This window comes from Numida meleagris, chromosome 2 (genome assembly GCF_002078875.1).
Source record: "Numida meleagris isolate 19003 breed g44 Domestic line chromosome 2, NumMel1.0, whole genome shotgun sequence".
In the NCBI taxonomy this organism is placed as follows: domain Eukaryota; kingdom Metazoa; phylum Chordata; class Aves; order Galliformes; family Numididae; genus Numida; species Numida meleagris.
In genome coordinates, this window is record NC_034410.1 from 45,892,609 (window position 1) to 45,909,861 (window position 17,253).

The 17,253-nt window shown below is 39.9% G+C and overlaps 1 protein-coding gene across 1 annotated transcript in view; it reads left to right on the forward strand.

Annotated features, from left to right (window-relative positions):
* Positions 1-17,253, forward strand: part of STAC (SH3 and cysteine rich domain) — a 73,278-nt gene that overhangs the window by 22,409 nt on the left and 33,616 nt on the right. Inside the window, exon 2 of the mRNA XM_021386298.1 lies at positions 208-484. Coding sequence (XP_021241973.1) covers positions 208-484 — 277 coding nt within the window. The remainder of the gene's footprint in view (positions 1-207; positions 485-17,253) is intronic.

Below are 17,253 nucleotides of genomic sequence, written 5' to 3' on the forward strand. Positions count from 1 at the left end.
TAGTTTTTTTTATTTTGAAATTGCTAGTTACATTCTAGAGTCAGTTTTATTACTTGGGCGGCTCTGGGTTTGGTAATGGTTCCTGGATGCCTGGGGGACAAGAGGTTGTCTGCTGCTCACTTAGCAGAAGCAGATGCCAAAACCAAGAGCCTCGCCTTGCTGTTGAAGAGAAAGCAGTACTAATTGTAACTGGCTTCTTTGTTGCAGCTGCAGAAACTGAAACGATCACTCTCCTTCAAGACCAAAAGCTTGCGGAGTAAAAGTGCAGACAATTTCTTCCAGAGGACTAACAGTGATGTGAAGCTGCAAGTGGACTTGATGCCGGAGGTGAGCACGAGCACGGGGCAGCTCCCCAGCTCAGAGAGCCAGGCATCCTCACCCACCAGAACCCAGCAGCTGCCAGAAAACAACAAGGCTCACATCTTCCAGGAGCACATCTTCAAAAAGCCCACCTTCTGTGATGTCTGCAACCACATGATTGTTGGTAAGAAACAATTGTCTAACTCTTTGTGGGCATCCATGTTGGAATGTGCAAGATGATTTTCCATCTTGCCCAGATGTCCAATTGAGAGTTCTCATACAAAAAGGGTCTGCATTTAAGTCACACCTGCTGTAAACTAATACAAAATCTATATTCACTCATGGTTCCCTTTCCTTGGTGACATATATAGTTGTCATAAATAACAGGTGAGGATTTCTGCCAGGGTTAAATTCTGTGCTCATTCAGGTTATATTGAGCACCAAGTGCAAGCCTTGTTGTATATTATAGTAGAAACAGCAGAAATCCATCTTGCAAATTTGTGTCTGCTATTCTTTCTCTTTTATACAGCAGTAATTCTAACTCTAGTTCTTTATGACTGCCCCAACCCTGCAGTGCTCCTGTTTCCCATTAAATGTGGTGGTAATGCCCATCTACCCCAGCTGACAACTGAGCAAGAAGTAGCACCTGCTGGGTGGTAGGCTCTGAGCCACTTGTGTGTGGATGTTGGCTGTTTACAACATGTGCTTTGGCAGAAGTCAACTGAACAAATAACTGAATTCACACTGCAGGCTTTCTTGGGATTGTTGATTTAGGTGTCTCTCTTCTAGCTGTCTCTGGCACTCCAAAAACCTCATACCTTTGAAAGATCTCCCTTCCTCATCTCTGAAACTGTCCATGGCTATATAAGTTACTGCCAAGGACTAACTGACTGACAGACACAGAGGACAGAACTAATCATTTATTATTCTCTCTAGCATCCAAAGAGCAATTCCATGGTGAGCTCTAAATAATATTTTATATATGTGTATATAATAAAATAATAATACTAATAAAAGTAATTTTCAATACAGAGCAGAAGATCTAAAAAAGCCACCCTTCATGCACCAGATTATCTGTGGGGGCTGTATAGGTAGAGGACAGGAAAGAAGTGCTGGCAAGTGGCTAGAGGTGAACAACATGTGTGGTCGCCCCTATGGGAAGCTGCAGGAGCTGCTATTCAGTAATGAGGTCCTACAAGTGCATGTCTCTGCTACTACTAGTTTGGTACGCACATGATTTGGTCTTGTTGTTTATCATCTAGCCCCAGCACAGTAAGTGAGGAATAAATTCAGTGGCAGTGTACCAGTGTAAAAGTGAGTGACAGAATTTCCATGTTTTTGGGCAGTAAATGGAGTGAAATACTGGTTTAGCTTCATATAGAAGTAGAGCAGGTCTTTGAGTACAAACTGTTGTCTGCAATTTGTTTAGCTTACTGTAAGAAGCAATGTTCCTTGGTGTGGAACTGCTTTTCATATAAAAGTTTGTTAAGTTCTTGAAAGACGCTGATAGGGCTGTTTGACCTTTCACAAAGAATGGTACCTTATTTTCCGCATGAGGGTGCTTGGTGTCCCCCTGCTTGTTTGAGGAATTGTGCTCTTTAGATAAGGCAGCTGCCAGTCAGCAGAATGTTAAATCCAATGCAATGCAATCCTGGTTCAGTAAATTAAATAATTAAACATGTGAGTCTTGATTCTTTCCACCCCACAGCTTTACTAAACTTGAGGAAATAGGAGTTTTGGTTCCAGATATTTGTTTCTTCTGTTTTAAGAGGTAGAACAAGTCAAAGGGAGAAGGAGAAAAGCATCAATACCAAGGAACTGCATAGTCCAGAGACTGAAAGGATGTCTGGAGGACAGGCAGACAAAATAACTTCTTGTATGGAAGCAGGCCCAGAACTTGTCTCCTTCTATAATGTGAATGGATGTTCTATCACAGCTCAGTTTCACAAACATATACTGCAAATGCAAGTGCTTCTCATTTCTGGCAACTTCTCATGAAAATTGTATGGAGATTAATATGATCGCAAATCTGCGCGGCTCAGCAAAACTGTTCCAAAACACTGCTGCACAAGACAGATTATTACTGGCAGCAAACTTCGCAGAGAGCAACTCTAGTTCATAAACATCGGTGCCATTCTTCCTTGCTAGGTTCTCTATGTCCTGCCTGGGGTAGAAAAGTCCCGAAGCATACATATTAAGCTTCAAAACATCAGCTTTAACCCTACCTGCCTTCTGAATTTTTCTTTTTCTTTTGTATCCTCTGAGGGCTTCCCTTTGCTGTTCTCTGTCTTAGCCTCTTAATTAGAGAACGAAGCCTTTCATAATTGCTGAAGAAGCTAATTCGACCTACTTTGGCTGGTGGCAGGCTGAGTCAGGTGAATTTCTCTGACCTCCTGTAGCATATCTTTGCTTGAAGGTACAGCACAGAAGAAAAGATGTTAAGAATTTTACCTTATAATGTGTTGGAGTCAAGATGCCCTTATTCTCATAGACAAAAGTCTACTCTATTCCCAAAATCTTCTATCTTTGATCCTTACCGCAGTCATTCCTGGTTTCTCTGTATTGTATTTTAAGCAGCATGGGAGATTTGAGTGCTGCTGTTTGTAGCTCAGTTAATCCACATAAGTTGCGCAACTGTTGGGTTGGTGAAGCAAAGCAGGCAACTTCTCAAGAAATCATGACAAGCGTGCTCATACAGGAGATGAAAAAAAAGTCATTTCTGTGCAGGAGCCCTACATTTATGCTCGCAGCATGGAGTCTATTTGTTCCCTCTATTTGCATTTTTCAAGGGCAGTGACATTTGAGAGTAATGTGTCTGGCTTTAAATTCCTTATTGATGAGAGTAAAGGCAAAGGCTAGATAGATGTTTTGAAGGCTGGGGGAAAGAGTCCAGGAAAATCCTAGCTTGACTTTAGATGGTTTCAATTTTGCCACCAAGAATGATTCCAGGTTCACCTTAAATGGTTCTCCAATTCACAAACCGAGCAGCTCTGTTTGGTGCAGGGCAGCATGATGAACTGTGCATGGCACGAGCATGCAGCATGCACTTTGGACTCGCTGGCGTGGCAGAGCCTGTCTGTAACTTCAACATGAACAGGACACTTGGAACAGAGGCAGCAGGATCTCTGTGCTGCTCTCTTCAGTGACAGCAAAATTAAAACATAGGAGTGTGAAACATTATCTTCCTACAAAAAATATGTGCATCATCTCTCCTTGGTTGTTAGGCACCAGGAGCCAAATTTTGCCACTGGGATGCAGCACGTGTTCCTGTTTGTTCATTTGAAAGAAGTACAGTCATAAGATAAAGGCCAAATGTGTGTAATAGGTTTCAGCACTCAAAGGAAGATGTTTACTAGGATGACTATAATGCAAATTTGCTTATAAACTCTTGTCTATTGGTTCATTTTCAAGAAAAGAAAAATCAATATTAATTAATATAAATATTGTACCTTTTACCTTACATTAAAGACAGGAGTAACTGTGTTCCTACTAACTATACTAGACTGCGGCTCAAGTTCCAGCTCTGTAAAGAGAAGAAAAATTTGACATAGAAGCAGTAATTTTCTTTCTAATACAATATGCAAGATAATTTCAGATCCTTAGCAGCACTATGAAGTGCATGAAGCATCTATTTGTTAATGGGGCCTTCCAGCAGTGTCAGATACCATGATACAATCTCCAGTTCTAATACTGAGGTCAGTAGTAATACTTTACATAATTTCAGAGCAAATCAATAATATGTTGGAGTAAGTACTCTCTTCTGTCACTCACTCTTTTACCACTCTGTATTCCCCCACTTCCACCACTGTGAGCTCCAGGCACTGGTAGGGTTAGAATGGAAGATTCAGCTTTCTGATAGGTTCCATATTTTCCTAAGTATGCCCTCTCATGAACATCTTCTCACAGCGTGACTCTTAGAAACTGATTGATTTACTGTTCTTGCTCCTAATTTTTCTACTATTAGTGTTTTTATTATGATTTTATTATCTAACTCCAGCAAGGGAAAATTTTGAAAACCAAAGTATCCCATGTAACATATCGCTAAGTCATTATTTAGAAGATGCTGGTTTGTTTATTTCCTCTCACTGAGAAGAAAATGAAGCAAATTCAGAGTTTGGCTTGGTGTTATCTACAGTTTTCTGTGTTCAGCAAGAGTGTGGTAAGCTTTGGCAATGTCCAATAAAGGGAGGCAAAGCTGTCTGGCATCAACAAAGAGAGAAACTGTTAAATTAATATTGCATCAGATGAGAAGCTTAAACTATGCTGATCAGAAGGAAGTTCTTGCTTGCTCTTCTTCAGTCTCTGGTGTGTCATCAGTCATCTCAGTGGTACTTTGCTCTATAAGATATCATGATGTCAGTACTCTACTCTGGCATATTAAAAAAAAAATCTCCATCTGTTGACCTCTCAACATTCTACTCATTTGCAGTTCATTTCCTGCGCTGACTCATATGGAAAAAGTTTTATTTTCCACACATTCCAAGCATATTACACACAATTAATATGCTTCCATCTAAGTCAAATATAAGTAGTGTAGCAAAAAAAGTAAGCCACTTTGCTTTGAAAAATAGCTGACTTGAAAGTTGATCCTTTAAAACTGTGTTTTAAGGGAGTAGCTGCTCATTTATAAGCAACCTTGTGCGTCTCTATGTGTTTCAGAAGTGTACTTAGCAGTTTCATTCTATGTTTCTAAGTTATCACTGACACACATTTCTGACCAACCACCTGTTTTACTGGGGTTATCTTTGTCTGGAAAGACGTGGTAGGCGACCACAAACATTCAGAATGACCAAATAGAACTGGTGTCTGCCATGTCCAACAATGATTAAAAAGTGTCCTTTTGGATGGTGCCACTGCCACTCTGCCCCTAGGCGTTTTCTAATATTTATACTAGCAGCAGTAACAAGACTACAGATAAATGCAGGGACAAAATGTGTTTTCATTTAAACTTTACATATAGGCAATATTTTTGGATGAGTGTTCCATCTTTTACAGATTGTGTCTTGCCATGATTGTCTACATATAGAGATAATACAGAGATTAAATTAATCTGAAACTTCAACAGAGCAAGTCGAACCTCTGACTTAGATATATGCATGGGTCCAATTGGTCTTGAGGCAGATGAGTTTCTCACTTGGATGCAAGTTCTCCAGACTACTGCAGTCTCTTTGCAGGTAAATTACTCTGCCTTCTCTCTAAGGGAGCTAACTCAGTTCCAGACGGAGAAACCTGAAGAAAACAAAAAGATAAAAACCAATAATAACTCCCTACCACAGTTTACTTCCAGTCTGCTAATAGTACTTAATGCACTTCAACAGTGAAATTGTGCTGTCTCTTCAGTGCTGATTCACTTTTACTACTGTCTGTTCTGTCTTAGCCAGTGTATCTGGAGTTCCATCCAACCACCAAGTGCCATGAATAATTCCTTCTGGCCACATCTTCAAAATAAATCCTTTATTTCTTTATTTCATTGTGCTGCTGCAGCTTTTGGAAGTTTCAACCATTTTCTCCCTTCAGTGCATCCTCTGTAAAGTTGGACTCGGCACTGATAAATTGGCCCCAGCTTTTCAAATGCAGGAATGAAGAAAGACTTCTGCATTGCAACTTCCTGACTTACTGTTCCAAGTAGATACTCTGGTTTAATCAAAACCTGCCTGTATAGGTAGGTGAGGATGCAATAAAGAGTCACAGGCTGATCATGATTGCTTGATGTCTACACAAGCTATGTTGTTCAAGGCCCATAGTTTAGAGGGCTCCCTTAGAGCTCCTTTTTTTTTTTTTTCCCTTGAAGGTTTTCTATCAGGCCAAAGGAAAATAAAACGTATTATTTTGGTTTTCATCCTGCGTTTCCTTCCTTCCAGTCCCTCTGCCATCTCTCAGTCAGAGATGACCTCAGGGCCATAGATGTGTACTGCCACCACCATGCAGGAGTTGTCTGCAGGGAAAAGAGTGAGGAGATGCCCCTGGGTCAGCGTGTGACCACCTTCCCAGTGGGCTTGTGTGGTCACAGCTGAGCCTTCCCAGATCCATTTTCCAGATGATTATAATAGAGTGTAACATTGTATGTATTAATATTGTTTATTACTGATGCAAGAGGGCAACAGGTTTCCCTAGGGAAAGAAGTTTTCAAAGCATCTGAGCTATAGAATCAGCAAGTCATAGGGTTAGAAAGGACCTCTGGAGATACCATCTAGTCCAACCTCCCTCCTAAATCTTGTTCCCTGGAACCCAGCGACTTTTAATTTTGATTGCAAGGGAAAGGGGCACTTGTGTAGCCTTGTCAATGACTGGTACTGGGTGCCAACCTATCTATTATTTAAATGGTCTGAAGTCCTTGTCTCTTCTCCTTCCCTTCAGTAAAGATAGTCTGTGATTTAGGAGACTTACTTTCTCACTCCAATTGATTCTGAATAGTTCTGGCCACCAAAATCTTCTTTTGAGAATCAATGAGTGAGTGAGAGTTACTTCAATCCCCTCCGAACTTCTGCGCAAGAGTTTAGGAGAAACATGTACCTCTTTTTTTTTTTTTTTTTTTCCTTTTTTTTAATGTAGGAAAAAAGATGACACAAAATAATGATTTTAACATATTTATTAGCTTGACATTGAGCCTGGCTTCTCCAAAGATAACTTTCTTAGGTCAATAACTCTTCCCAGGAGGAACCTTATAACAACTGCTAAGCAAAACTCTACTGAGATTAGAGATTAAATGCTACAAATTAATCAATTTATGCAGCACAAAGTCAACTGCTAGTTATACATTACTCAGATATAGACAATGTTATCTGGACTCTGTAAAATTTCCAGAAAGTAGACAGTTTGCATATCAGAAATACTTAAGACATCGATGAAGAGAGGGAAAGAGAAGTAGATGCACATGAGGTATATGTAGTATAGATGTGCTCTATGGATACCTCTCCCATTTTTTCTAAATGTGTCAAAACATATTCTGTTCATGTGGGCTCATATTTGTGAAGTAGCTACAGTGGGCTAAACATTATCCATCTGTTAAATTAATATTTTTCTTTGGTAATAAATAGTTAATCATATTTTAAAGCAAATCTTGAAAGGCAAATGTTTAGTCTGTTTATCCTCTGGGAGGGCTTCCTCCTCTGAGATGAGGCGAGAACGTTAACACTAAATTGGATAATCAGGAACTGCTTAGTTGAGAAAAGAGGATGGAAGTATATTTTAAATTCTAATTTGTCCTTGAACAGCATCAAGCATGTTTCACATTTGTTACTAAATAATTTTCAAGCTCACTGTAATTTTTGGAAAATTGCTATTAAAATGAAATTACAGTTAATGCTTGGCGAAAGGAAATGTTATGAGGGCTGCTCTGAAAGTAATGCTTCCTATTTTGTTACGTTGGCCCACAAGATCAGAGGCGGATTTTAATAGTATGGCAGTAGAGGCTGAACCTTCCCACCAATATTCCATTACATGTTGTTGCTGTGCAACAGATGGCAGCAGAGGGGTACTCTGACAAAATGGCATCTGACAAGAAAGTTTGTATGAAGCAAAGGTGTGTCACTGAATTCCTCCATGTGGAAATAATTGCACCCATTTACATTAATTGATACTTGCTGAATGTTTATGGACACCAACCAGTGGATATGAGCACAGTGAGGTGGTGAGTGGTGTGTTTCAGCAGTGGAGCCAGTGACAGAAAGACAAACCATGTTCTGGATGGCAGTGCACAGCTGTCACACGTGAAGAGTGTCTCGATCAGCTCATCTGTATGAACTGGCAGCTTAAAAACAGGGAACTGCATACAGAGCTGATTATCAGTTTGAATGTGTAGGAAACAATGGTGGCAATATTGGAATATTGCAAAGTTTGCACGAGGTGGGTCCCATGAATGCTCACACAGGAGCAGAAAGAACACTGTATGCAAATTTGTCAGGACATGTTGGACCAATACTGAAGGCTGAAGGTGACAGTTTTCTGGACTGCGTCATTTCTGGTGATGAGACATGGCATCACCATTAGAATCCAGAGCCAAAACAACAGTCCATGGAGTGGAGCATGTGAATTCCCTCATCTAAGAAAAAGTTCAGGACACAGCCCATGCAGGTAAAGTGATGTGCACTGTCTTTCAGGATAGGAAAGGAGTGATCCTTCTGGATTTCCTGTTATCCAGATAAACCATCACTCAGACTGTAACTGTGACACTGACCAACCTGAAGACTCTAACTTCCAGAGTTGGGCTCGAGAAGATGACAACCTCTCACTTGCAACACGATAATGCCAGGCCCCATACCAGTTTGAAGATCAAAGTGTATGGTGCAAATCCTGGATGGACTGTGCTACAGCACTCACCGTAAAGTGTGGATTTGGTGCCTTCTGACTTCAATCTGTTCAAGCTGATGAAGGATGGACTGTATGGGCAACATTTTCCTAGCAAGGAGATCTTCATAGCAACTGTGAAACAGAGGGCCAGCTCCACTCACGCAGATTTTTATGAGTGCGGCATGCAGGCTCTCGTTCATCACTGGGAAAATGTATAGCTAATGGTACTGACAATGCTGAAAAGCAGAGTTTTGTAACTGAGAATTTGTTCTATCCAATAGTGTTATTTTGCTCTCTGTATCTGTTGTAGTTTTCATGGAAAGAAATAGGAGGCATTACTTTTGGAGCAACCTATATAAAAATGTTGTCCAGCATTTACTTCCTAACTGGATGGAAAACAGTAAACATTTCCAGTACATATACTATCTATATTTGAAAGTGATATTAGCCTAGATGATTCTGACAAAAGACTATATTGAAAAATGCCAACACAGCTGAAGTGATGCTTTTCTTAGTTTTTTTTACCATCCTTGTGACTGTTCAGTAATGTCTGTTGCTCCTGAGATCAGACCTAGAGAAGAACATTATGGTAAACTTAAGTTTTTTATAGGGTGAAGAACAATACAAAACATCTTTATGTCCTGCTATGTACTTTTTCTGAGCTCATATGAGACATCAGGTATTTTCAGATAAGCAATTTAAATGCATTGTCTTTGAAATCAGCCTTCTAGTAAAAATATATATATATATATTACAGTCTTTTTCTACCAGAGTATCACTGTTGTGTGGAAAATAAATTGCCACATAGCTGACAAAAGCATTATCTAGAAGGAAACTTATTAGAAGCTTCGCCATGCAAAGAGTTGCAGAAGCCACAAAATGAGGCAAGTGGCAGAAATGCCTTTGTAAGAAATAAAATATTGCTATTATGTAGAAAAAAAATGCCTACCCACCATTGCCTGTTACTGTCTTTAATTTCAAAAATGTCTCTATGAGCAGTGACTCCCATGGCTCATATAGAGCACTGATTGTTGAGACTTACCACTTTTGCCAGCTTCCTTCTGTTTTTGTAAGGAAACAGAAATTCAAAGAATTATCTACTCCAAACTGCATAAAGTTTAATTTTCCAAGTTATACACAATCTGTAACTTTTTTCCTCTTTGATGTAAGTACAGTAAATAGTACATGCTAAAGTATGTTGCATACACATGGACTACCTCCTGGTCTTCTAATTCAGAAAACAAGCTCTACTGCTAGATATTGTGGTGACATTATAGTTTCCTTTGTAACAGGCAATGAATGATCTTGAGAATTCTGAAGTACCTTGTTTTGACCACTATATTACTTCCTGCTTAATAAAAGGGATGGAAGGAAAAGAAAAAGTGTCCATCTTCCTTCCTCCAAAACAATTCCACTTCCTCAGCCAAGAAAGGAAATAGAGTATAGCTAGTATAACCTCTAAGATATTGTGAACTAAAATACCATAGTCAGTATTTCCCTGCTATGCTTCCTCAGCAGAGGGTTATACATTAAATGACCTGTGTCACATGGAAGTCTCCAAATATACTCTGCAGTTCCCTACGTCTTTTTCTGAAACATGGAGGCAAAGTAGGGGGACAAAGTGATGTGTCCTTCCCCCACCCACAATGTTTTACCTCCTAGCTCTTTATCTCCCTCCATTGCAGTCAGGTCCATTGCAGTTGGCTCAGGAAGTTTGGGCAGAAAGATGTATTTGTTCCTGTTGTGATACTGCTCACACTGAATGATCTTGGGCACCACTGGCCAAGGTCCCTGGACATTCCCCAGCACTGATCTCCACATCTTCCTATGCAACCTACTCATCAAACTGCTTTAGCAGAGATTTGGACTAGATGATCTCCAGAGTTCCCTTCCAACCCTTATGATTCTGTTATTCTGTGATCTGTGATCATCTCCAGGATGTTTTCCTCACTCTGGGGGCTCAGCTTGTTATCTTTGAGAGCACTTGTTTACAGGAACGCATCTTCTGGCACCAGCTCTTTTGGAAAAAAGCCAGCAGCTTCTCCAGCCCAAGTAGTATTTTTGCAGAAAGAAGCACAGTCCACAATTAGGCTTTTAACTCAGGTGCCTGTCTTATGTCTGTTTATTAACTGGAGAATTTGGGTTGCGTCTTTTCTGTTTAGTCTGTGTTACCAAAATTTCCAAGCAGCCCATACTGGTTGAAGCTTGCAAGTGACAGGCTGCTGCTTTAGAGCTCACAAGTTCAGTTTTGGACACTTACCCATGCACATACACACAGGTACCTGTTCCCTGCTGGTGTTCGCAATTTCAGCCATTTTTTGCTTATGACAGTTCCTAAATCTGAATGTATGTATTGACTCAACTGCCCATTAGTGAGATCCAGATATGTGCCAGTGCCTTCTGACATAAAGATCTTCTGCCCTCATCCCCCCAAAAAGTTTGTGGCTTCTGAGGCTTCCAACCAACAAACAGCTTCTGTTGCACTGGAAATCATTTTGTTAAAAGCAAAGTTGCCTGATGGAATTTACTGCATTTTTTTTTACAGTCTATGTCGTTCTATAGGCCAGGTGGTTGTAGCTACGTAGAGTGTTGTTATCCCTATTGTTTTCGTTATCTCTGATAATGGTATCGTAATAATTGTGATCAGTATTTTAATTGAGGCTTTTGGATAATAAATCACGTAGTCATGCTGGTGCAAACTACATATGTAAATGAGAGAAGTCATGACCTGGATGGGTCTGCTTATTCCTACTTGAATCTAGGGTGAATTCAGGTAATGCAAATCATTGTTAACCATGGAGGATTTAAGTGATGCATTGAAGCTATTCCTGTTGATGGGTAAAATGTTAGCAGTTTGGCATTTTTGGTTTAAAACTTTAAGTATGTAGCAATAATGAAAAGTCCCCCAAAATGTTCATTTTTCTTTATGATTCCCAGGTCAGCCCCAACTCTTTTTGCATTACTGAGCTGCAATAACTTGTTCACAATCATCTGGCAGAAGTTTTCCTCATTCTTTTAAACAATAATTGATACCACATAGAGGTGCACTTGTGATTGTGCTATAAGCCAGAACTGCTATGAGTCAGGGACTAAATTTGGTCTCAGGTCATAACAGTGAAGGCTGCAAGTGCCTCTCTGAGCAGATGACAGAAGTAGTCAAAAGTGTTTTTCTGTCCAACTTACATCACGTCACTGAAATCAGTAGAATTTTTCTTGAAAATTGTCAGTTTAAGCAAAAGTTTGTTTTGAAGAAGAATTTCCTAAACACTTGCACGTGAGTTGAAAGGTTTCATTTGAATGTTTCTCCACATTTAGCATTTCATCTTTTTGCTTTCAAAATTGCTGTGGAAAAGAAACTGCTCGTTATGAAATGTGATTGTAAGATTCTATAAAGAAGCAACACATCGTGACTAACCGCAAAAACTTCCCTGAAAACTGATCCTACCAAACTAGTATACCTGCCCAGTTACCCATGGTGGTGCCCTGGGTCATCTCTGATCTTGCCATATCCTGCTGTCACCTCCACCTGCAGCCTCTGACAAAGTCTTCCCCAACTACATGTGCATCCAAGGGCAGTAATAGCCCTGGAGCAGAAGTCTGTTTGTGGCTACATCCTGACCGTGCAATAGGTGTTGGGCAGAGGCAAGCGTGGTTATCTTGTCTCTATGCTTTCCAGCTCCATTGCCAGTTAGTTAGAATGGGTTAAAAAGAGGATGGGAAGGAGAGGAATTATGTCCGTGGCAAGCTGCATGTCAGTGTTTTGTGTGTGAGCCCTTTGCTGCAGATGTTGCCAGTCCGTTTGCGCTAATGAAGAACAGGAACGATGACAAGAGGTTGCGCTGATGAGAGAGCGTTTGTGCTGCAGGATGAAAGAGCCAAAGCCCTCAGTAAGATTGAAAGAGCAGAAGGCCAGAGAGCAGTTGGCTGTTTACATATCAGGGTTTTTTTAACTAAACCTTTTATAGTCAGATTGCCCTAATCTTCTGGCACATAGCAGCCTCTCATTTCAAGCCTATTGATGATGGTGCTCTGTAAGCAACAAGCAATGTTAAAAATCCATTAGTTGAGCAGAGAGGATATTAAATTCCTTTGCTGAGGGCAGGCTGTTCTTTTATTCTATAACTCTTCTCCCACATTTCCAGCAAGTCCAGAGCCATTCTCTTAGTTTTGCAGCATAGTCTTTGTTCAGACATCGGCTTTCTGCTTTCCAACTTCTCTCTTTTAAGGGCACAAAGCCCTTAAAACATCAAAATTTCAGCGTCTATAAGTGGCCCTAAAATATGCAGGTCCTTTTTCAAAGTATTTCAGAACAGAAAGAAAAAGGTTGTAACTGGGTGGCTTTTCATTTCAACATAATAACTTAAGCCCACCAATGTTAATGTCCTGTTTGAAATCTGACTTTCATCATCTTCATGTCAAGAAGAGTTACTGACCACATTACACTAGCTAATATTACTGAGATCAAGATCAGCCACTGATCTCTGATAGCCATTCTTTGGGGCATTATGCCCGGCTTAATTTCTCTATGTTGTCTTGTCCTGTCCATCTCCGGTACAATCATCATCTCTGGTGCAGTTTAGTATCAACCCCCATTGACAAGTCCATGCCTATCACCTCTGAGCTATTTTCTTTCTCAGCAAAACAACCCAGTGCAAAAATCCACAAACACAGGTTCAAGATTGCTGGCAGTAGCCTATAAATGTGGTTGTTATTGAGATATCACTGTCAGTTTGTTTAGAGCGAAGAACGCTAGAGACAATTTATGTTTGGGTTTTAGAGGACTGGGAATTTTTCTTCCGATAATACATTTAGCTGTTAGTTTATTTATCATGGTGTTCCTGCATCTTAACTAACATTTAGATGATCAAAAACGTGAGACAATATTTTAAGAAATACGGAGGTGGTTATTTCCTTTCAGGGCAGACATTTATAGCTAAGCTGCAGAATATGTGAAAAGTGTATTGCAAATAGAAACTCTTGCAGCCAAATTTTTCGGTACAGGGCAGTGAGTTTCATTCTTTTCTTATCACTAAACATTAAGAACGAGAACTTCTTTGGGACCAAAAGACAGGAAAAGCCTATTTCCCTTTTAAGTAAATCTCATTGTTCCTTTACCACTGAATACGAGGGCTGGCAGCATTGGAAATTCTTTGTCAAGGAATTACAAAGTTGACTTGCGAGAGGAATAAAGGCATTTTCTTTTCAAGATATGTATGTTTTAAAACCGTGAAGTTAGAAAGAACTTTACTTTAGCAGGGATATTTTTCTTTTCTGGATCAGCCCCTGAAGAAAAACCTGCCTATTACTGCTTCAGGATTTTTTTTCTCAGCACATTGTTTCTAAAGAAAACTATGTCACTAAGAAGTCAGTTCTAATTTTATGCCCAGTTTTTCAGCCTGCCTACATACAAGACAACTTTTTGTGCTATTTAGACATTGAATATTGTTACAGGGAAATTGGGTGGGCTGGGCATTCAGACAGAGCCATACCTCTCAGTAGCACATAATCTAAAATTTATTAATTGGACAGGACAGGTACTGTGGTTGGATATCAAGTTCTACTCTACAAAACACAAACAAATTTCTTCTCCTCCCACCCAGTTTAGTTTAGACTGACACAAGTTGGACTCAGGAAAAAAGAATGCTCATGCCAACCAGCCGAGGTGTCAGGTCCAGACTTGGCAGCTTGGATGCAAATGGAGGGATTCCCCTTCTAGATCCTATGCATTGTTAGATCTGCCTGTACATGTACCCCTTCCTGAGGAACTACAGGTTTAACCTACCTGCAGCTCTTTACATTTCGAACTGGCAAATTTGACCATAAAAAAGATACCAACCAGGAGGTAAAATCTTTGAAGGCAATCCTGTGCTGTTGTTATTCATGAAAAATTGCCTAAATAAGATTTTTGCCTACTTTTCCGTATGTTTTTTGAACTCTTTCATCTTACTTGTCTGATATTCAAGCATGGGGAGCTTTTGCTACAGTGTTCAAATGAGTGTAGGCCACCTTGTCAGGTCAAAAGAGAAGCCTACTTGTAAAGTGTAATTTCTTCTCCTTGAAAAAGAAAACACATCCTATTGAATTGTTGAAATGGAAATGCCAGGAGCTGCTGTAATCCATTTATCTGTGGGCGATCTTACAAAAATGCACAGCAGACTGCAAACTGATTATTTCCTTTCCTTATCACTTTTTTCAATAATCCATTTGGTTGAGTGCTTAGCAGTAGAAAGCACAATGGGACAATTGCTAATGGTACTGGTAATTTTCTGTGAGGTGAATATTTGTGTATCAGTTAACACACCTGGCCAACAATATACAGCAGCAGTGACTATCGGTGACAAGCATCTGGGACATCTAGAAGCATGGGTTTGGGCTCCAGTCTGTAGGCCAGCTGGATATTTGCACATCTGCCCTCTGCACTGTCAGTTGGGAAAATCAAGATTCCTAACTTTAAAGGGATGGGTATCCTGCATAGAAAATGCCATTCTCTGCTCTGCCCAGAGCTCTCATATTCTGAGGCCATGCAAACGATGAAGGTGAGCAGCAGCCAGCTCTGGGGACAGGAAGTGGCCATCGAGGAATTTTTAAAGATAATCTCCATCCTTTCAGCAACAGAGCTGTTATGCAAAAACAATTAATTCAAAAAAATGAAGAAGAGAGCAGGGGAGGAGGTTGGACAAAGGCTGAGATGGATACAAAGGCACCAGTGTCATTTCAGGGACTCCTCTTTCTCCTTCTAAGGTGACATCCCAAACCTCTCCCTGTTACAGTACTGGCCCAGCTTGCTTAAAATCCTCCATTTCCCAGAAATTCTGGCACAGAGACAGCTTTCCAGTGACAATTCTAAATGCGCTTTGGGAGAAAGGGGCAACACACTCATTATTTTTATCAGCCTCCCACAGCAGAAGTTGAAGTTCTGTGGAAAATATGTAATTTTAAATGTTTATTTATGCAAGCTTTAAATCAAAACCATTTCTGACTGGCGTGTTCGTCTCAGCTGGAACAACAACAAATATTCATTGGGTCACAGTTGGATTAGCTGGAGATGACAGTCCATGTCCTTGCCCTTCTTCTTTCTGGTAGAGGCCTGAATCTTTTTACCCTTTTTTTTTTTTTAATTCATTTTAGCCTAAGTACCTAATATAGATATCTTTATACACTCAGCATAATGTCATGCTGTTACCAGCATTTGCAGTTTCCTTTCAGATTTCTTCAGGCTGCAGAGATCATTCTCGCTCACTAGCTATTAATCTTATGTTGAGTCTTTAAACAACAGGCAAAAAGCACCAGCCAGCAGTGCTGCGGCCATAGCTGTGCTAGCCAAGAGGATGATAAAGGTTCCCTTTGCAAGTGTGTGACCAACATAATTCTCATTTGCATTCCTTGAGATAAATGCCACTCTCCTGAAATGCAGTGTAGTTACTGAACTACTTTCATTGGAGAGACAGGCATAAAGCCTTCAAATCAAATTCTGCCCTTTCTGTCTCATCTGTTTATCTCTGCCTTCAAATTTTTCTGTTCACCTGTGTTGAATTGTTCTGATCCCATTAAGGCTTCCTCCAAAAAAGGCTTCGATTTATGAAAGTATGTCCTTTGGGTAATACTCAGGGTCAGTTTATCAGAATAGTTCAAGATTGAATTTTCCATGGCTGTTCTGAGAAGCCTAGGCACTGGTTTAGATATTCAAATGGGAGCTGACCCAGTCCTAGAGTATTTCTAGCAAGGCGTTATTAAATACGACCTGTTTCTCAAAACAGTGTGTCCTCCTAGTACTGGGAGTCTGGATGCATTAGTTGGTATCTGAAGAAAATGACTGTGACAGAACCTCATTTGTAAGTCTGTTTAAGAGCTGCTCAAGTATCCTGACATGAAATTTCCTCATTTTCTTCTAGTGAAACATGGTTTCTTTTGACATTTTTGGCTTTTTCATTTGCAAAAGAGTACCAGATTTTACTGACTATGAGAAAATTGATACTTTAATAAATAGGACACAAAACACATGCACATGCATGTGTGTTTTCTTCCTATAAGAATTTCATGACTTTGTCGTCTATTATGTTTATATGCAGTATGAGTTTGCTAAACATGGTCTAGTATTTTCCATTCTAAAGCCCAGTTTTAATGATTTGCAATTTTTATAACTTACATGCTGGCATCTGGGCCAAGTAGTGCCCCATCAGTGACACCTCTGATGGTTTTACTGCTAATCCATCAAATAGGATCCATGCTGTCCAAGTTTTGGCAAATATGTTCATATCACAGGACATAAAGAGACAAAGATAGTGGGCCTACAGGTAAGCCCAAGATGTTATTAATCATATTCTGTTTGGAAATGGTGCAAATACGATACTCAAGAGATGATGTAAAAGAACACATACAGACCAATGAAGAAGTATTGAATAGAGTTGGCTACCGTCTGCCTTGTTCACTGAAGGAAATACTGTGCCTTGAATAAAAAAAATCTCACATTCCAAGACTGCAAAAAAAGAGAGTGAGCAGAATCATTGTTTTAACTTGCTCAACTTGTAACAATTTGATTAAGTAACCATAATAAGGGTCTTTGGAGAAGGGAATAGAGATAATTGTATTTGTAACGTAATGATAAAGAGTCCATCAAAGCTATTCATCTTCTCCTCCTTTGAAAGAATCCTGGAGCAAACTGTA